The sequence below is a fragment of the Neolamprologus multifasciatus genome, chromosome 1 (assembly GCF_963576455.1).
Source record: "Neolamprologus multifasciatus chromosome 1, fNeoMul1.2, whole genome shotgun sequence".
Taxonomy (NCBI): Eukaryota; Metazoa; Chordata; class Actinopteri; order Cichliformes; family Cichlidae; genus Neolamprologus; species Neolamprologus multifasciatus.
The window spans coordinates 22,220,542-22,241,548 of NC_140439.1; the positions used below are offsets into that span (position 1 = coordinate 22,220,542).

At 39.8% G+C, this 21,007-nt stretch overlaps 1 protein-coding gene across 1 annotated transcript; it reads left to right on the top strand.

Annotated features, from left to right (window-relative positions):
* Positions 1-1,887: 1,887 nt before the first annotated feature.
* Positions 1,888-16,878, top strand: LOC146525730 (calretinin-like). Its single transcript, XM_085155539.1, has 11 exons — positions 1,888-2,092; positions 7,894-7,970; positions 9,414-9,503; positions 9,707-9,787; positions 10,827-10,883; positions 11,691-11,768; positions 11,934-11,989; positions 12,071-12,110; positions 13,967-14,020; positions 16,096-16,167; positions 16,303-16,878. Exons 1-11 carry the CDS (start codon positions 1,999-2,001, stop codon positions 16,417-16,419), a joined length of 816 nt encoding a protein of 271 aa, XP_085011665.1. The 5' UTR covers positions 1,888-1,998; the 3' UTR covers positions 16,420-16,878.
* The last annotated feature ends 4,129 nt before the right edge of the window (positions 16,879-21,007 follow it).

Here is a 21,007-nt window from a genome sequence, read left to right on the forward strand (position 1 = left end):
CTGTGATTAAACAAATAAATGAAAAGCTCAAAGAAATGAAGTAACATTTCAAAGAAAGGCTATATGAAATTCCTTTAATATGATGTTAGAGACTAATAATGTCATACAGAAAATTATTACTTAACGTCTTTGCTGCTAAAGGTGACTCAACAAATTATTGAATCATGTGGTTTACTTAGTATTTCACAGGACTCCCTGCAGTCCTGTGAAATACTACACTAAGTTAAAGTTTTCTTCACATGACTGTATATTGAAGCTACATTTTGACCACATGCTGGGTTATAAATTTGTTAAATAATCAGTTGTCTTTATGTGTAAACTTGTGCAGGGTTTGTGCTCTTGATCCTGAATAATTCTACATAAAACCAAAGATGCTACTTTGTTGTTGCCTTTCACAAAATGTAATCAAAGTGAACTGAAAAGCCTCTTAAACACCTGGCTGTCTGCCCCATCCCCTCATCCTGATTTCATTTTCCATTTTAGATATCAACACTGAGCCACTTTAGCTAATCTAAATTTCATATGATATGTTTAATACACCGCTAACCAGATTGCATCATTATCCATAATCTGCAAACCACAAAAAGTATGAGTGGCATGCAATGCAAACACTAACGGGGGAACCGTCCTGATTTAAATTCATGATGCACGTGCACATCTTCACATGCCTTTTTTGTGTTTGGATAAGTCAGATCAAAGTCTGTTTAAAAGGTGATCAGTGGTCCATTAACAACCTCATCACTTATCCATCTTCACTATTCAGGGAATTGCTTTACTTCTGGCACTTTCATCAGAAAGTGCTCCGAGCTCTGCAAACAAATCCTATAAATTCTCTGATCATTATTCATACACTTCAGGCTTTAAGAGGGGAGTTCCTAAAAATACCCCCACTTTTTTCTGTCTTTCACACATACACAGTATTTACATATGCATTTTATCCTACACACGCGCACACACACGCACACACAGAGACTTATAAGCTGCCCTCTCCTGCTCTCTCTCCTTCTTTTTTCTTCCATTTCTCTGCAGCACACAGCTCTGCAGTGAGGAGATAAAGTGTCTCCTTCTTCTTCTTCTTCTGCATCCTCATCGTCTGAGTCCCATCCCCCAGCACACCAACTATCCTTCTTTGGGGTCCAAACCAGAGAGGGATAAGAACCACAGAATGAGGGGAAGGTGAGGAAAAGGGGGACAACAGTGCACTGCAGAATGAACAAAAGAATTTAGGTGATTTAGTGGCCATTCAAGAACAGCTACTGCTGCTGCTGCTTGGATTGAAGCCAAGTACGTGTTTGATTGGCTGGGGAGACTGAGTTCCCCTCTCACCTGCACAGGTCGGGAAGATTGATGCTAAAGGGTGTGGAAGGTTGAGAGGGGAGGAGGTGATGGAAGGAAAGACAGATAGGTCATCTCAAAAGAAAAAGCAGTGGCGTAGGGATTTGTGAGAAAGGATGGCCCTCAGCCTTTCATTTTTATGAGTTCTTCCTCCTCCTCAGGTGTGCTTGGACATTAATTTAACACTTTATCTGATCATTCACATTTCAGGAAGATGCAGGACTGGCAGAGACAGGCATGACATAGATGTGAGTAGACCCACTGGAGCCAGCAGGGCGCCCTGCTTTAGAATAAATTGTTTGATGCAATTTTCCCCTTGCGGGAGCAGCAGGATTGGATGATGTATAATGATCCTTCCATGAAACCAGCAACCTGGACGGCAGTTAATGGTGACTCATATACAAAGCCCAGAGGACCCCCCCCCCCCCCCCCCCCCCCACACACACACACACACACTCACACTCCTCCTGTAATTGGTCTTCTGCTGTTGCTCTCTTCGCGGTCGAGACGCCCCCGTGTGGCGGACAGCAGAAGCGCGGGCATCGCGGGTGGTTTAAAAGCCCCGGCTGAGGAGGCACATCCCACAGACCCGAGGAACTCTACACCGGGAAAAGTTTACCTCCAACTACTGTGGACGACTTAAAGCTGGGAGAAACAGCAAAGATGGCAACTCAACCGCAGCAGCCGCCCCAACTGCACCTGGCTGAGCTGACCGCAGCGCAGTTCATCGACATCTGGAAGCATTTTGACGTAGACGGTCAGTGCGCTCAAGTGTCCGCCTGTCTAATGACTGTGGAACTAGCCATCGGATCAATTTGTGTTTATTACTAAACAGTAATTATGTAGAAGGTGGGGTTGAAATTAGTGCATATAAAAGAATTTTGTGTCCAGCTAGAGTTGAAACCCTTTTGTGCGTTAAAAAAAAACATAATTCAGCGACTATAAAATGTAATAAAAATCTGCAGAATCAGTGCAGTAATGCCACAAACTGCAGTAAGAAAATTAACTAATAGGTTACTATATATAGGATACATTTGTGATATGAGTAAACAGTTTTTCTATTTTACTTAGTAAAATCCATCAGATTAAATCACTGTAGATCATTTACGTTGTGACTTTGTTTACTATAGAAATGTGTCAGGGGGTCTGCAGTGGATTGTAAAGTTGTGTTACGAAGAGGATGCTGAAAAAGAGGGCGAAGGGAAAAAACAGATCAGAAACAGTGAGACGAAGGGCTGAAAGATAGAAAAGAGAGAGTGAAGGGGATATAGGGGAGAGAGCGATGTGGATGCAGAGGAGGAAGGGGGAAAGGGGTAGCAGCGTGGGGGATGGAGGGAGCGTGAAAAGGTAAGAGATGAGAGGATGCAAGAGTGAAGGAGTGTTTTTTTCTCTCTGGATTTTGTTGGGTGGAGCTTACAGTGAAGTGGAGAGTGGATGGTGTGTGTGTGTGTGTGTGTGTGTGTGTACTTGTACAGCTATCGTTATGAGGATCAGTTTGAGTTTTAGACCACTGGATTGAGGACATGTTGGATGATCCTGTCTACCACAGCCCTCCACTTGCTGTTAGGGTTAAGGATATAAACAGGTTCCGGTTAGGGTCGATGTTAAAAGATGGCCATGTAAATGTGCCAGAATGCATGCTCACTGGCAAACAGCCACTTATATTCATTAATGCAAGTGTTAATTTCATTTAATAAGATATAGGTATTTTTACTCTGGTCTGTATTTATCCATCTATATTGTTTTAGTGTGAGCTGTCGCATTGGAGAACAAGTGGAACTTTCTGTGTGGCATTTCAAGCACCAAAACAAGCAAATAAAAACCTACTGTGAACTGTTGAGAGAGGTTTCAGGCCTATTTTCTACTAAGCAACCCAACCAATGCTGTGCATTGTTTGGCCATAATGCACAGCACTGTGTTTGGAGAAAACCAAACACAGCATATCAGCAAGAACACCTCAGGCCAGCTGAAGCTACTGAGGTGTTCGTTGGCGGGGGTGACGCGTTGCCACTGATATGAATGAACTTGTTAAACTTGTTACAGTCCAATAACTCCAGCCGTACTTATCTTGTTCATTTCGAATCTTTATTCCACTTCCCTCTGTTGTATTTGATGTCAACAGTTCTCTTTATCCAACACCATATCATGACAGCACAGCGGTCACAAACTGTTTGCTCCTTCCGAACAACAACACACCTGCCGCTAATTACGTGTGTCTACCTTAAATACATTTCCATAAACACCATGTCGTAAAACACAAAAGGTGACCCCTAGCGGCATACATAAGGTACCAACATAAAAAATGGCTCCTACGTCAGCCGTTAAGCATCATGGTGGAGGGGTGGTGATTTGGGCTTGTTTTTGCAGCCACAGGATCTGAGCACCTTAAAATCGTTGAGTTAACCATGAACTGCTCTGTATACCAAAGTATTCTGGAATCAAATGTGAGGCCATCTGTCCAGCAGCTAAAGCTTGGCCAAAATTGGGTCATGGAACAGAACTATGATCCCAAGCACAGCAACAAATCTGCAAGAGAATGGCTGAAAAAGAAAAGAATCAACGTGCTGCGATGGTCCAAAGTCAAGACTTCAACCTGATTGACGTCCCCTGGAGGTATCTTAGAAGAACTGTAACTGCTCACAACCGTCAATACAGTGAAGCAACATTGTAAAGTGGGCCACAATGATAAAGCCATACAGAAAACAATTACTTGAATGTATTTCTGTGATAGATGTTTCTACAGGAACAGTCCTGATCTTTAGAGAACTGCAGCTATACGCTTTCTTTGTTTTGTTTTGGGGATGTGGATAGTAGAAAGAAAATTCTCAGCGCAAGCATGATGGATTTTTTTGAGTATCTGGTCATGATTTCAAGAAAAAGACCAGATTTTGAAATGAATTTTCAAACTTTGAAAATTACAAGGCAGGAGAAGGCAGACATCTCTATAGCCAGCATCTCCGAAACTGGACAGTTTGCACTAAAATGAATATGAATATAGCGTAACTTGCATCACAGAAGAAAGCAATGATCAGTGTAATTAATTTTGAGGTAGACTTCATTATAAAATATCTTTAAAGTAACATTAAGTGCTCAAGGTGGAATGAAATTTTCCGTTTTTTTATTTTAATTTCTAAGATTTGAAATGAAAACAAATCTTATTTTAGTCTATAAATGGATCAAAACTACAAAAGCTGTTATATCAGTTTCAAGGAATAAAAGTAAATACAATTCCCAAGTTTAGTCTAAGTTTAGTTGATGCATATTTGCAATTAGTGATATTATATCTGATATACAAATAGATATTTGTTTAACTGTGGGGCAGCTGAACTGCAGAAGAGTGCTTTCATCGCCCCACCTTGTTTCACGATGAGCCGATCCAGCTATACATATTTTCATTTTGCAACTTCAGTTGAAAGATTACCCTCTGAAGCCATTGAGAAAAAGTCATGACCTTTATTTGTCCGATAAATTTGCAGTTTGTTTTCATCAAACAGCACAGCCTGACAGTACTGCAGCGGCCCACAGAGCTTTCACAATAAGCCTCACTGTAAATTCTGCTCCCTTTCAACACTTTAGTTCATTTTAACCCCAATTTGTTCTTAATCTAAGTTATTTTTGTGGCTTAACTGTGCCTGTAGAAGGAGAGGGTTAGGAGCAGCTCAGTAAGGGTGAGGAGTAATTAATTCCCCACTCCAAGATGGACTAAATTGCAAAGGTGAGAGAAATGAGTTAATCACAACCTTGACAGTCTGTTTTGGGTGATATGTAGGCAGTGCGCTTTTGTTGACTAAAAGGGCATCAACAAATTCCTTTCTGTAGTGCAGCAAGGATTGTATAGTTACCAGACGGATGCAGTCACAGTGACACTAACCACCGGTTTGTAGATTCCTGTTTGGAGACCTCAGGTTACCCAGTTAGATCTTCTGAAAGCATATGTCATAGGTGAGAAGTGATAAACTGAGGACATTGCACTGGATGCTCAGTCATGAGGTAGTCACATCCTAAAGTATATCCTGCTGTATTATAAATTCTACTCTAAATGGGACCATATTAATGCAAAATGAACATTGCTTTGTATTAAAGAAGATTTTAAACTCATGATTGGTACCACAAACTCATGGGGAAAATGTTTATTAAGTTCATAAATAACTGTCAAGTATGATTATTTTCTTATAGATTTTTATTAAATTGAACTCATTTTTTAAACCAGAGGAGCTGCCCCCTGTTGGTCATTAAAAAAACAATAGCCGGGTTTCACTTTTCAGACCCGGTGACTTTATTCATCTTTGATATAAAGTGTATCCGACAAAAGACTTTGCTTTGCAGTGAATTAAACACAAAGAATGAATCAAATTTTCCTCTTTGTCATACAAACAAAAACAACTCATACAGCTGATACTGCAGCATGTAGTGCCTCATGTGGGTTTGTGTTCACACCTAGGGGTGAAACACTCAGGCGCCCTCTCTGAGAAATCTGTTTCCCACATGACCCTCTTTTGTCATTTTTAGTCATCGTGCATCAGCTGAATTGTTTCCGAGGTGTCACTGAGCAATCAGCAGTTGAGCTGTGTTTTTGTTTGGGGAGAGAAACGACTGCATCTGCTCAGTGTGCAGTGGTGCGCTCCATGTGACAGCTGAGATTCGGACTGCAACATAAACTCTGGCAGCAGGCGCCGATGAGCTGAGAGGGGTTGCTTATGTAGGCCCGGGGTGCGGACATATGATAGAAATATCACCACAGATTATGCGCTCTTTTCCAACCTCCTTAGCATCCACCCATTCACTTTCTTTGCTGGGAGGCTATCACATCTGGCAAAAGGTTAAAGGCAGTGGACACCCTGGTTTGAGCACCACTCCACCACAAGGCCAGCACAGAGAGAAAAACTGCCACGATCAATTTAAATTAACCAGTTCTGAAAGATAGTGGGAGGAAACAAGCACCCACTCACGCACATAGAGAACGCACAACATCCACATACAAACGCTCAAATCCACTCTTTTCACTATGAGACAACTCTGTGCCATATCATTTAATAAAATGGTATAAAATAAGGATTCCTCCTTATTTTAATAAATTTTATTTTAATACCAAAGATATTTTTTGTTTTTTGGACACGATGAATTTCCGCGAATTTTATCTTTGCTTGTTCGTCCACTCGTTCAGTTATTTATCTATACAAGTAATAGTGTGATGCAAAAATTAATGGTCAGACTGTTGACCCTTTCTCCTGACATCTTGATGACCAGATGATTTTTATAGCTTAAATTCTGCAATTTAAAAGCTCTCTATCATTAATTTGCACTTTGATAGAGATTATGGTCATCCAGCCATTTTACCATTTAAATCCCAGCCTCTTAGAAATAGTAAAAAATAGGAACTCTCAGCTGAACATCACTATCTGCTGAACTGAGGCTGTGTAGTTTTTGCATGTTGTATCTTTTGGTTTTTTTGCACCCAAAGCTTTGTAATCTTTCTCTGAAAAACTGAGATGTTTATGTCGAAACATCGGCTCACCCGTAGCCCAGATGGTGACATGGAGCACCTATCAAATAAAGTGTCCAAATAATGCTGGGCACCGAGATGAGAGGAAGGGAGGAAAGGACGAAGGGAGCGAGAAAACGATCAAAAAGGAAGGGAGATGAGAGGATAAGAGATTAAGAGATGAAGATAGGAGCATAGTGCATCTCTGCATTTTACTCTGTTTTATTTGAAATAACCTTTACATCGATGTCTATTTTTGCAACATAAAAAGCAACCCCTCCCCCCTTGGTATAGTACACAGATGGGACTCATTCTTATGATTAAAAAGAGACTGGGGAGTGTAATTTATGTTACCGTGTTACTGGCAAACCAGTGAAGTAAATTATTGTGTTAAATTATCTCGGGTCATGTGATCATCATAAGAAGCACAAACCCAGACAGAGGGACAGGATGCCCCAATAAGCATCAATCTGACTGAACACTTTCACCCTCTTAGGCAAGAAAACGAAGCGCTCATTATGCTGCTTACACTCTGGCAGCGCTTGACTGTTTTTTTTATTTATTTCAGCATGACACTGAATCGCCACACAGCTAAATATCAGCTTAGCATGACTTTGTTTTTGTGTAACATACCTTTCCAGTTCATCAGAGTGAGTTTTACTTCTGTAGAGATGATATAGCAGCTGGTCATCTTATTTCCCAGTGTGGCCGTCCTCCAGGATTCACTCATATCTTGTCCAGTGTTCATTCAGAGTTTTATTCAGATTTTTGTGCTGATTTGATGGATGGACCAGCCAAATATATTTAGAGAGTGATTTTGGTGAAGCTGTGGGCATGTACAGGCTCCATATACACTCCTGTAAACTGCTTACTGGGGTAAGAGGACTTGAGACTGAAGTAGAGCTCAATGTTTGGCGGCTGTTGCCAAATTTAAAGAACCCCTGGTGACCTTTAATCACTCATCCACATCTGAGTCTTTAATTAAACTTTTGAACAGTCAACAAAACTTGAGGCGACTTAAAAGCCTCATAACATCATTTGTGTCAAACTAATTTTGTTCCTCTGATGCGCCGCAGGAAATGGTTACATCGAAGGGAAGGAGTTAGAAAACTTCTTCAGCGAGCTGGAGAATGCAAGACGAGGAGCAGGGATGGTGAGTGTGTTTACTCTTTGTACATCCATCAGTTTATTTTCTTCCACTTGTCCAATTCAGGGTTGTGGGGGTGTTGAAAAATTTGTCCCAGCTGTCATAGGGCAAGAGGCAAAGTACACCTTGGAAAGGTCGCCAGTCTATCATCAAGAGACAGACAACCCAGGAAACCCGAAGCTTCTTGTTGTGAGGCAACAGCGCTGACCACTGCACAACCGTGTTGCCCTAATCAGTTAATATAAATGGACAACTTCACTTCACTCAGCTTCAAGTGAAGTGAAGTCAAAATTTATCCCTTTATCATATCAGTTGACCAGAGTGCTGTACAGGCTGTTATATTATATATAACAGTCACTAAATTAAAAATAAATATGAACTATAAAATAAAATATACAGTAAAAAACATAAACCTTGATTGTAAAATATAAATCTTGGTTAAAAGAAGAAAAATAAAATAAAAAAATATTAGAAGTAAATTGCACAATAAAAAAAAATCACAAGGTGCTTTATATTGCAAGCTAAAAACACTACAATAATACAGAGAAAACCCCTGTAATCAGATGATCTCCTGTAGCCTTTATATGTGCAAAATCTGCGTCACTTTATCACGAGAACGTGCATGTATTAATTTGGTGATACAGAAAATGTATAAATGTTGTTATGCTTGATGCTAATGTGCTACAAAGTGTATTTTACTCTGTTAGAATTTGAGCTATTCAAACACAAAATACACAACAAGAATACCCGTTCAGTCACTAAAATTAATTTCACATTGATACTAAAAACTAAACAAACTAAAGTGATTCTCACGTTTCCTTCAGTACAAGACTGTGGTACGGTAACATTTTAAAGTTTAAACGTATCCAGGTTAAGGTTTCAGAGCTCTAATGTGCTGCTGCCACCTCAGAAATAAACACCACCATTAAGAGTGCATTCAATTATAATTGAATTAAAATCTTTGTCTTAGCACTTTATGCACTAAATCCCAAGATAAATGATTCTCTCCAGCATTTATCTAATGGCTTATTTATAAAAATGTTGCATTATATTTTTTTTACCACCATTTTATTCATCATTATCATCATCATCTGATAATGTCTCAGATTGGAGTGGGTGGCACTCATAGGGATCATTTTGTGCAGATCAAGAGTAATATGGCCGCGAAAAGCCACTTTTTATGCGTCTTCTACCCCTCTGCAAAGGCAGAGCGTGTAAACCTAAAAGTATTCCACTGAAAGCCCCAAAATCATGTATTTATTTTTAGCCCATGATGTGCGGGGCTTAGAATAAAGAGGTTGAGAGCTGAAGGAAGAGAGCTGTCTATTTTCAGATTGTGGTGTTTTGTTCTGTTTTCAAGAGTTATGCCCATTACTAAACCTTACTCTATAAGAGTAACCTTTCATATATTTCATATATCTTGATAAGTGTAATTCGATGTGTTTGCAGGATCCCTCACACGCCACATTCAAAGAAAAGATGAAAGAGTTCATGACCAGCTTTGACAAAAATTCTGATGGGAGAATTGAGATGTCAGAGGTGAGAACAATTAATTTTCTTAGAAACTTTTTATCCAGCCTCATTCATCCTCTTCTGTTCCCTGTTTGTCTCCAGTGTGAACGGCAATTGTTTATATGAAGCCTACATTTCAAATGCTTCACACTCTCTAACTACAAACCAATAACATAACATATGTGACGTTGGTTAATAATCGTCCCATTTCTTCATGTATCACTCTGCAGTTGGCTCAGATTCTGCCCACAGAAGAAAACTTCCTGATTTGTTTCAGAGAGTTTGTTGGATCCAGTTCTGAATTCATGGCAGTAAGTTGGCATATATGCACATCTGTGTCCCGGGCTTTAACTGTTGATCTGCAGCGAGCACTCTTACATAACCCTACACATTTGGTCAGCCAAGCTCATATTCTTATCCAAAGCCATTCAGTTGAATGTAAAGAATTAGCCTCCTTCCTTCTGTGCTTCTTTTGAAGTCCCATATTTTGGAGGGAAAGTTGCTCAGTGACTAATAAATCTTAGTGAGCTGTGAAATTTGCTCACAATCGCCTCTAGTCCGTGTGCCATTACAGCCCGTCCTGTGGGACGCCCGTTCAGCTGACTCACATTTCCTTTAATTTTCCTCCCAAGTTAGGACACCTGTTTCATACAGAGACAATCCACTTAAGGTGTGAATTGTTAATTAGAACCCTGGATACTCATAAAATATTCGATATTGTCCTGAAAACTGCTGTGTTTGAGATCTAGGTCACACTCACGCCTGGCAGCAGAATGACATCACTGATGTGCATAAATTCTCTTTGGCCATTTTGATGAATAGTTGAAATAACCTAAAATTAGAAGCAAAAAGCAAATACAGTAAATAGTTATTTGATGACTCTGAGCCTGAGAAGCATCTTTATATCACCTATAATGGATTAATTACATTGAAGGAGTTCTTCCAAAGATATTTTAACACCTTGTACATAATAAAGCAGAGATTTCCTGTTTGAGAGAAAACATCTGGTGAGCTTAAATTGTAAACAAACTGTACAAACACACACTTAATGTGCGCTACTTTATAAGGTTTTTAGTGGTGTGATGTTCAGGCTGTTCTGTGTGTTAAAGCTATTCTCAGATAGCCATACATTATGAATGGAGCACAGCTTTGTGCAGGGGAAACGCAGAGAGCGCTGGAGGACTTTTAGGTATCCATCTTTGATGAGGTCTTTGACAGAGTCAACATTTACACAGTGTTTGTTTTTACTTGAGTTTTTATGAGTGTGTAAGGATTTAGTTTTATTATTTTACTGTCAAAGTGGTTAAAGATGATATGGTGTTTTCTGAAAACATTACTCTTGTCCGACAGGCCTGGCGGAAGTATGACACTGACCGCAGTGGATACATTGAATCGAATGAGCTGAAGGTAAATCACAAATAAAGCAAAAATAAATGTAGTATCATTATGCAGATGGACAGTTTTGTTGGTTTTGTTCATGCATTTTAGAAATCTTCTCTACAAACCGTTTTCTTCAGACTCTAGGTAAATGTGACCCATTGTGTGACCCTCATATGTAGTCTTCTTCATGGACTATCCATGTATGTAATCCTAAACAGATTGAGTGGCTCCATCTCTGCATGCAGACACGCTTTGCTGCATCCACATAAAAGCATTAATTCAAACTTTAAGTCTTTTCCTCATGATTCAGGCCTACACAACACTTCTAATTATAAATGAAACAGCAAAAGATGACTTCAGTGTGCTACTATACAGCAGATTGCTGCATGGGGCAGTGATCTGTGCAGTAAATTCAAATTGATCACTGTGGCTGCAGAATTGCCCCTACATGTGATAATAACTAATTAATATCAAACGTAGGGGCAATTTACATAGACACGCCAGTATTTAAGACATATTTAGAAAATGTTATACATGTCATTTTCCTTTCACAACCAAACAAAAGGAAGCAGTAAGTAGATAATATGTGGAGTGTGACTGGCTGTGCAGCGAATACACTAAACTAATCTGTCCTTGGTTGAGATGATTCATTTCTGTGTGTTACGCTGTTGGAAGAATCGGTGCTACTGATTGAACTACTCTGAAACTGCACATGGACATGACACGCTCCATTGAAAATTCTGCCATGTGAAAAACAAAACGTCAACTTGAAAACAAACACTCAGCTTGCTCATCTAATCAGTGGCTGAGGTGGTTATTTTGTTCTCACTTCAGGGTTTCCTGTCAGACCTGCTGAAGAAGGCGAACAGAAACTATGAAGACAAGAAGCTTAATGAATACACGCAGACGATTGTGAGTGCCACGAGGCAAAGATTGCAAACATTGCAGCCCATTAGCACAGAATAACCCTGTATTGCTGTGGGCTAAACACCTAACTGCCGCATTTAAGCTCCCTTGAGTAGTTAATATGTGATACATTACTTCAGTAAATTCCCTGTTAATTTTCTTTCTGTGTAGCTAAATATGTTTGATCTTAATGGCGATGGGAAGCTGGGCCTCTCTGAGATGGCCAGGTGAGTGTCATCTTTGTGTTATTTGTATGCTAGGAAGATTTTCTTTAAGGACACTGTTCACATGTCTGTGTTTCACCACAGGCTCTTGCCGGTCCAGGAAAATTTCCTGCTGAAGTTCCAGGTAAGATTATGCTTATAAGCGACAAAAGCTTGTTCCTTCAGATCCCGTCAGTTCCTTTTGATGTGAAAAAGTCAGAAACTGAAGAGCTCTTCAGGGATTCAGAACAAAATTATATATGATAGCTAAATATATGATAGTCTAAGTTCCCCTCCTGCGGCCAGATGGGCTCCATGTTTCTTGGTGTATTGAGATGGGATTTCTAGGTTCAACATCTTTCTCTGTGAATGCCTGATTGAGCTGGGATTTTGTAAACCACTGAGGCAGTCCAGCCAGGCAGATAAGACCTATCTGGCAGGACAACAACATTGGTCAGGTACAGTCATGTAAGAAAGAAAGGTTTCACAGGAAGAGGCTTAGTAGCAGCTAGGTGCTGCTAATCAAATCTGCTTGATTAATTGATCATCAGGAAGTATCAGCAACGCTATACAAAAAAACAGAGGTTTTGGCAGTTCACTGGTCTGTAGCACATCTGTAGCACTCAGATGTGTGTTAATACATCTCCACAAACTCACATAAAAACCCAAGACCCACATCCCAGACTCTACAGACTTCAGTTAGCACGCTAAGTGTTAAAGTTTGTGACAGTAAAATGAGAAAAAAGAACAAGTGTGGCCTGTATGGCAGGGTTTCCAGCAAAAAGCTTCTCTCTCTAAAAAAAATAAAAAAAATGGCAGCACATTTTATGTCTTCAACATTAGATCTGAACGAACCACTAGACTTCCAGAACAATGTCTTTTGGACACTTGCATGTCAGCACAAACACCTCATACCACCTGTCAGTGCAGTGGTGGTTGAGGATTGATGATTTTGGTTTGTTTTGCTGCCACAGGACCTAGGCACCTTGGAGTCAATGAGTAGACTATGAACGCATCTATATACCAAAGTGATCTAGAGTCGGATGTGAAGCCATCTGTCTGACAGCTAAAGCTTGGCCCAAAGTGAGTTATGCAAGAGGACAATGATCCCAAACACAGCAGCAAATCTACAACAGAAGGGCTGAAAAAGGAAAAAAATCAACGTGTTACAGTGACCCAGTTAAAGCCGAGACTCTGACCTGCTTGAAAAGCTGAAGAAGTCTGTTACGTAGCACTTATCAGCAGGTATCTGTGTGAACCTTTAACTCCTAGTCACTCCTGGGAACATGCACCACTGTTCCAGGTTTTCTCCATTTGTTGATAATGGCCCTCATTGTGGTTCAGTAGAGTCTCAAAGCCTTAGAAATGGCTTTATAACCCTTTCCAGGCTTTGTTTCTCAGCTCTTCTTGGGCTCTTCTAGCCTGCTTCAGGTTCTATTTAAGTCACGTTTTGACTATACAGGTCTGGCTCAGGTGTGGTGAGAGAAACTGAACCCAGCTTTCCAAAAAATGTGGTTAATCACAGTTAACTCATTATTTAACAAGCGGGGGAACACTTTCTCACACAGCGGATTGGATAGATTTTTCCCTTTAGTATTTACTCAGGTTATTTTTGTCTAATGTTTATTTTTTTGATGATCTGGATCATGTAAGTGTGACAAATATGCAAAAATAAGACATCAGGAAGAGGTGAAATACTTGTAAACAGCACTGTAGAAGATTATTATTTTAAAAAAGAAAGGTTTCACCTTCCATTTCACATATACATCCCATGTGTACCATGTCATGATATGTACAGCTGACTTGTGAGGGCAGATCCGCAATTTCTTTCGGACAGAGGATTAGTCTGTCTGCTGAGGATTAACTGAAATCTAGTCCCAGTTATCATAATCTGCATGGATTAATATCGGTTCTGGATCTGGTGGGGCTTTTACCGCTCTCTAGAAATACCCATCAGTTTCTAACAAATTTTGCTCCTCTCTGTTTTTCTCTTACACACAGGGTATCAGACTCACGGTTAAGGAGTTTGACTCCATCTTCACTTTCTACGATCAGGTGAAAACAGCATCTTCCTCAGCTTTTTCTGTCATAGTTTATATTCCCTTCCTGTGTATTATCCATGGTGTGTGGTACCTAAACAGATGTGTGCAGCTGTGCTAGCAGCTTTGTAAAGCTGTACTGGAGGTAGTTGCTCAGATCAGAATGCTAACACCCTTACGGATAACTCTGAATATCTTACATTGTCAAGTGCTTGATGATTTTGTTTTGCTCTCTACTATAAATGTCACCCTCATGGGGATTGGTGGAAAACTGAGGATCAAATAATTCTGGATCATCATCACGGGAAATGTCTTAGCAGTCTATATAATGTCATGGATTTGGGGATAGAAACACTAGTGACTGATCCACATTTCACTGCAGGGATTAATAAAATCATTTTGATTTGATTATCATACAAAGTATCTGTGAAATACTTTCTAAACAAACACACTGGGTCAGACATGGACACGCTGGGGAGATTATGCCTCTCAGCTGGCTCAGGAGCGTATCTGTGTTGCCCTGGAAGAGCTGGAGGCTGTGACCAGCGATAAAAGGGTCTGGGCATCCCTGCTTAGGCTGCTGCTCCTGTGACCCGGGCCCAGATCAGCGGTAGAAAGTGGATAGTTTTAGTTCTGCTATCATCATGGGAATTTCAGTCTTTTGTTCTGCTTTAGTACAGAATGAATTACTTAAAAAACGAATTAATAGTGTAATGTAAAAAGCATCTGTCCTAATTAACAAAGAGGTGAGGTCTTAGTGTCTTAATCTTAGCCTCAAAGAATCGCTGTGAGTGTTGATGAAGGGTGTACTGGCAGGTGTACATGGACGGAGACGGTTGCAACTCCTTGGCAATACCGGTAAGTCTGGATAACAGGTAAGCACAGCAGAGCCAGGACCCAGGAAAAAGAGGAAGACATGCAGTCAAAGTGCCTCATACAAATGAGGGAGACGAACAATTTGACGGAGTTCTGCTGTCCTTCTAGCCACTAAGTATTCAGGATAATGTGATTGAACACAGGTGTAGATGGCTCCCAGTGGAGGCCATGCCCGAAGGCAGACTGAGGAAAACGTCAGCTTACTTCACCGCCTGCACAGAAAAAGAAACTAAAGAAAGCACAATCGATGACAGGAGAAGGAAAACAAAACCCTTTAGCCTGGACCATAATAGTATCTGATCATGAATGAAAAAAATTGAATTGATTTTTCACTCTTGATGTGTTGACTGAGGGCATGGCAGAAGTAGCTCGTTGATAAGAAAATCATGGCGTCCCACACCTTCAAGAAAGACAATTTTTCTTTTATTAATGGTTTCTTGGTGAACCGTTAATACTGCAGCTGCAAATACAGTTTTGGTCGCAGTATAATCAGAGTAACTATTTTAAGGTCATTTTTAAACTGAACAAATATGACAAATATGTACAGATTTGTACACACGAAACGTTTCTTGTGCAGTTTGTCACAGGATTTGTCTGCTAGCTGAGTGCTCAGTTGTTGTAAATGTGCGATACTGAAGGAAGAGCAACACAGGACAGGGGAGGAAGATGAGAGAATGTTTTCAAACACAAGAGAAATTTAATACATTGGATGTCCTAATTATGTTTTTGTGAAAAATCTTGCAAAAGTAATCGAAGTGTACTATTTTTTGTGTTGTTTAAAGGTTTCATGAGAATATCAGGCAGTTTGGTATATTTTGTGCAGTATTTTGGGGAAGATTACAGCAGGCTGTGGCTTACATGGTCAATGTTTGGATGTACATCAAGGGCAGCAGACATCAGTTTATATTTAAGGTCATGATTAGATTCACTCACTGAATTCAAATTTTTGCTTTACAGCATCAAATAGTGGAAAATCAGCCGAATAGCTCATAAAACATCTGCGTATATCTTGTTTAATTCAGTGGGATTATTCACAACGTGCACACTAAGAAACTCACAAAACAAGTTGTTATGTGACTTATTTCTAAGAAGTGTTTTCCCCTATGCTGCACCGCTACACCTGATCCGGTTCCCTCACCTGCTTTGATCCCTGCTTTTAGGAGAACTTTTCCTTGTCTGTATAATTCAGACCTCCTCTCTTGTCTCATCCACCAGGATGGTAACGGATGTATTGATGAGCAGGAGCTCGATGCTCTGCTGAAGGACCTCTGTGACAAGAACAAAATGGTAATGAATAGTCAGCCTATTGATTAATCAGTTCAGGTTACTTGTCTACTTGCTAAATATAGAGCAGAGATGAGATTGCTGTAGTGTAGAGTATGCTTATCCGCTGACTCGGTGTGCCCGTGTCATTTATGGCAGGACGTGGACTCAACCGGACTGGAGGATTACAAGAAGAGCATCATGGCTCTATCAGATGGAGGGAAACTGTACCGCACTGAGATGGAGATCGTCCTCTGCCGGGACTCCATGCTGTGACTCCTCTGCCTGGACTCCATCCTTCCCCCACGGCCTCCTCCTTCCTACCTCCTGATGTAACCTGCTGCATGTATGACCCCCGGCCTCGCTACACCACTTAGAGTGAAGACAAAAACGCCCCTGAAAGCACAGTGTACTGCAGCCCTGCTGTTTAGTCTTTGTACCATCAGAGTTTCTTCTTCTTCTTTTTTAAACATGCAGTTCAATAGTGAGACAGCTAGCAATGACTAAAGTATTTATTCATTTGATGTCCCGTTTTTGATATGCGTTTCTATTTTTAAATTAATTTCTGTCGACATATGTTCCCCTCCTGTTGAATTCAAGTTGAATGCTTCTGTTGAATTTGTTTATTTATATCAAACTCATTCACCATTTATTATTATGAGCTTGTTTTATTTGATGAGGCTTGTACTGTTTACTAAAGATATTACCGAAAGAATGAATAAACATAACATGACAGCTCTTGTCCCAGTTATTCACTCGCATCAAAAGAAGTCCCACCAGCGCATAAATACTGTTTTGTTACACGTCAGCTATCAGGGGGATTGTTTCCACTGTGCCACAGCTGCCGCAGTAAGACGTTGATGTAGTCTGTTCTCACTCCTAGTGTCTCGTGGCAAGTACAACTGCAGGACAGATGCCCAGAGCAAGAGTGTTTTCTCCAGAGCACTCCACCTTCACTTTCTAATCTCCTGGTACCAGAAAGTGTGATGTAAAAAGACCTTGTGCTACTCCATTTTTTATAGAGGAGAGCCTCAGAGGCACTAGTCTTTGAGATGAAGTCAGCAGAGGAAGACGAGCCAGAATACAAACAACAAAACAGCAGTAGGATGATTGCCTCGTTCTTTCTGAAACAGATATAGCAAAAACCTGGTATAATGCAGCAAAATATAAGAAATGATTGGTGATGTTAGTTAACTGGAACATAGTCTCCACCACAAAAGTGATCTTCCAGATATTTTCTATAGATTATGTGTGGAATAGTTCACCAAAACTGGAATAACATGAGGAAGAAGGCTCCAAAAGATGTGATAACACATCACTGGTATTTACATACTGGCAATTTTCAGTTGCTTTCTATATGAGAAGAGGGTCAACCCCACCCCCCCCCCCCCCCCCCCCGTACTTCAGCGCAATGGAACAGTCTACCTTTCATCAATTAATCATCAGCTCTTTCATCTTTAATTAAACTCACTATCTTTAAAGCACACCCCTCCATGTACACCATCGCTGCCACTGCACACACTCTCAAAAAGTGCAGCAAATCTTAACTGTCACATACATGTGGGCATGCACACACACACGTAACTTCCACAGCAGAGCACAGAGTGAAAAACTGGGCTGCAGATCGAGCTGTTAACTGCTGACAACAAGGAAACGAGAGTTATATCCGCTCTGATTCCCTCACACTCATCAGTCCCACTCGGCGAGAGGAATGAGACAAGCAGATGAGAGCCCTGAGAGTGTTTATATTATACACACACTCACACAGGTTTTGAGTTTAAAAGCATTTGCTATGGAGCTTTTTTAAAATCTCATATATATTTATCTTTATGTTATGAGCAAATTATGTTAATATTAGAGGCTGCTGTAAAATATTTTCCTGTAGTTCTGTCTGTGCAGAACCCATACAGCCTGGCATTTCGTTTTTACGTGACTTATTCCATCTTTATCCTCTTTATCTCCTGTTTTACATCATACATTGCATTCTTTAACCTCCAGAGAGTCAAGCTTTTGGTTTGCGATGCATTTTTAATTCCCCTGAGTTATTTGGGATTAGTTGGACTTGATAAGTATTTGAATTAAATGTATGTTTTACATCATACATTGCATTCTTTAACCTCCAGAGTCAAGCTTTTAAAAATATGTTTAAAAATAGAGTATTAGAAAAATATATATATCAAGAATGAAAAGAGCAAAAAAAAAAACAAAAACAAAAAACAGAAAACCTCTTGATTCTTTTGCTTTGATGTAGTTACTTACTAAGGTGGTGGTGTTTTTTCTTGTTTGTTTGTTTGTTTGTTTTGTTTTTGCTTTGTTTGCCTTCTCTCACCCCAACCGGTCGCAGCAGATGGCCGCCCCTCCCTGAGCCGGGTTCTGCCGGAGGTTTCTTCCTGTTAAAAGGGAGTTTTTCCTTCCCACTGTCGCCAAAGTGCTTGCTCATAGGAGGTCATATGATTGTTGGGCTTTTCTCTCTGTATCTATGAAGCGCCTTGAGGCGACATTTGTTGTGATTTGGCGCTATATAAATGAAATTGAATTGAATTGAATTTTATTATTTGCTTCGAGCCCTGTGTACAGGAGCTGCATGCTAAAAGATCTTTTGTTAAAAGGGTTGGCGTAATAAGCAAATGCTTCAGCCAATACCTTTTGATTAGCCTTGTCTCATGCTTTCTTGCTTTGTGGTAAATCTTTGTTCTGTCTTCACTGAGATATTTGAATGCTAATCAATAAACATATCAATCCTATCCTGATTGGTTAAACTAAAAAAAATAAATAAAAAAAAAGCTTTTGGTTTGGGATGCATTTTTAATTTTAGTTATTTGGGATTAGTTGGACTAACCATTGTTTTTAAAGAGAACATTGTTTTTTCTTTTTTTTAAACTATGCGCTCATATGGGTCATTGGCTGTTTCTACAGTACAACACAATTGCTTAACAAGTTCAAGAACAACTTTATTGAGTAAAATGAAGCATAAGGTGCAAAGAAACCAAAATGTAACATCCCAGTATGGGGACACAGGCCTTCAGGAGGACTCGCAGATACTTTACAAATTATTTTTTTCAAGTTGATTCGAGCATCTACCTCCTGGATCATGTGTTTCAGGCCCAACCGGGAGGAGACCCTGGGCTAGACTGGGACACACTAAAGAGATTATGTCTCTCAGATGGTTTTGGAACTCCTCACTGTCTTCCTAGAAGAGCTGCTAGTCACTGGGGAGACAGAGGTCCCTGCTTAGACTGCTGCACCCACCACTCTGACTCAGCTTAGAGACACACAGCTGATGTGTGGCAATTTTTGTTTTACGTCTTTCCACTGGTGCTGCAGGACTTGTTGAGATGTATATTAGTTTGATTTTTGCAGATTTCATGCTGCCTGTAAAAATCTGTACAAACGCTTTTTTCCTTCTTATTGTCTGTCTCTTGCCCTCTACCTAAACCACACCAAGAACCGAAACGCACACTGAAGTGAAACACGAATATTTTTATTTGAGTACCCTGTTTTAAATCTACACAGCTGAAGTGACAGTACTATTACAGGACAATTAAAAAGCAATAATGATGAATGCACTCATAGGTAGAACATATAGTATTCTTTGCAGCTGGATGGCCACAAGGTACATAATAACGACCATCCAAGTTTTTTTACACATTAAAATTCAAGGAAATATTGTTAAGGGCCCTGCGCTCCCTCACAGGTGTTTCATTTATTCTGCTTTATGAGACCTCAGATTAACAATGACTGGAAAAATCCCAGTAAGAGTAATAAAACTATTATCCACTTTAGTTTCAGGGTCCTGGTTTGTGCATCCGGGCTCACAGTGTTATGACTTACTGGGGCTCTTTAATAGAACAAAGCCATCATTTTTCCTGCATGTTTATTCCCAAATAAAATAAACCCCCTCCAAATGATTGCTATGAAAAAAAGACCAGTATGGAGCAAAGTAGTTGTTTATGTATGCACGGCCTCGCATACTCATATATTCCTCCGATCACTGAGAAGGATAATAAACCTTACAGGTCTTAGATTTAAAAAAAAAAAAAAAAAAGTCTCTTTATTTCCTGGGACTGTGCACCACAGCAGACTGCACCAAACAAGCTCTATCTTGTTAGGAACCCTGTGCATCACCAACACGATTGCAAGAAGAATAAAACAATTGTGTACTGATATCTTCCTATTATGAAACTTTGTTTTCACCACTGGAAAGAGGATTTTTTTGCCATCTATAAATCAGAATTTCAGGTTATTATCTCAAATTTTTGAAACTTCTGAGAAAATAACTAAAACCTGAATATAATAACACAATTTCTTGACTTATAGACTGAAAAATGTGTTTTCAGTGGCAGAAACGAGCTTCACTTGATTTGTTCCTGTATATTTCTGTCAGTATTTCTATTGTCAGATTAAATTTGTTGTCAGAATTCTTTTATTTTTATTATTTTTCCAAATAATAAAAATAAATAGACACTATTTAAGACACTACTTTACATTGTGCCGATTACTAAATATGATAAATGCACTAAATGTAATGTTTGTTGGTTCTCTGCACTGCTTTGTGTCCTTTTATAATCACAGATTATGCTTCCTCATGTCTGTCCCTCTCCATCTATGAGCTCAGAACCTCACAGAGAATAAAGAGAAGTAAATAATGAGGGATTTTCATAAGCCATAGCAACAGAAACATATCACATGTATCCTATGTAATATTTTCCTAAAGGGCCTGTTCAAAAATCTCAGCTAAGCAGTGAAACATCACTCAGCATTACAGTGAATAACAGGCCTCTCTCACCACTCCTTCCTCTATTCTTTTGCTGGTGCTTTTCCATTTTAATGCTTCTTTCCACTCTGATCTGTTTACATCACAGTT

Bases quoted from the DNA above. Each gene is read 5' to 3' on its own strand.
- LOC146525730 (XM_085155539.1), top strand. From the start codon at position 1,999: ATGGCAACTCAACCGCAGCAGCCGCCCCAACTGCACCTGGCTGAGCTG. The intron at 10,884-11,690 runs GTAAATCACAAA...TTCTCACTTCAG, and splicing joins TTGAATCGAATGAGCTGAAG to GGTTTCCTGTCAGACCTGCT. The intron at 12,111-13,966 runs GTAAGATTATGC...TCTTACACACAG, and splicing joins ATTTCCTGCTGAAGTTCCAG to GGTATCAGACTCACGGTTAA.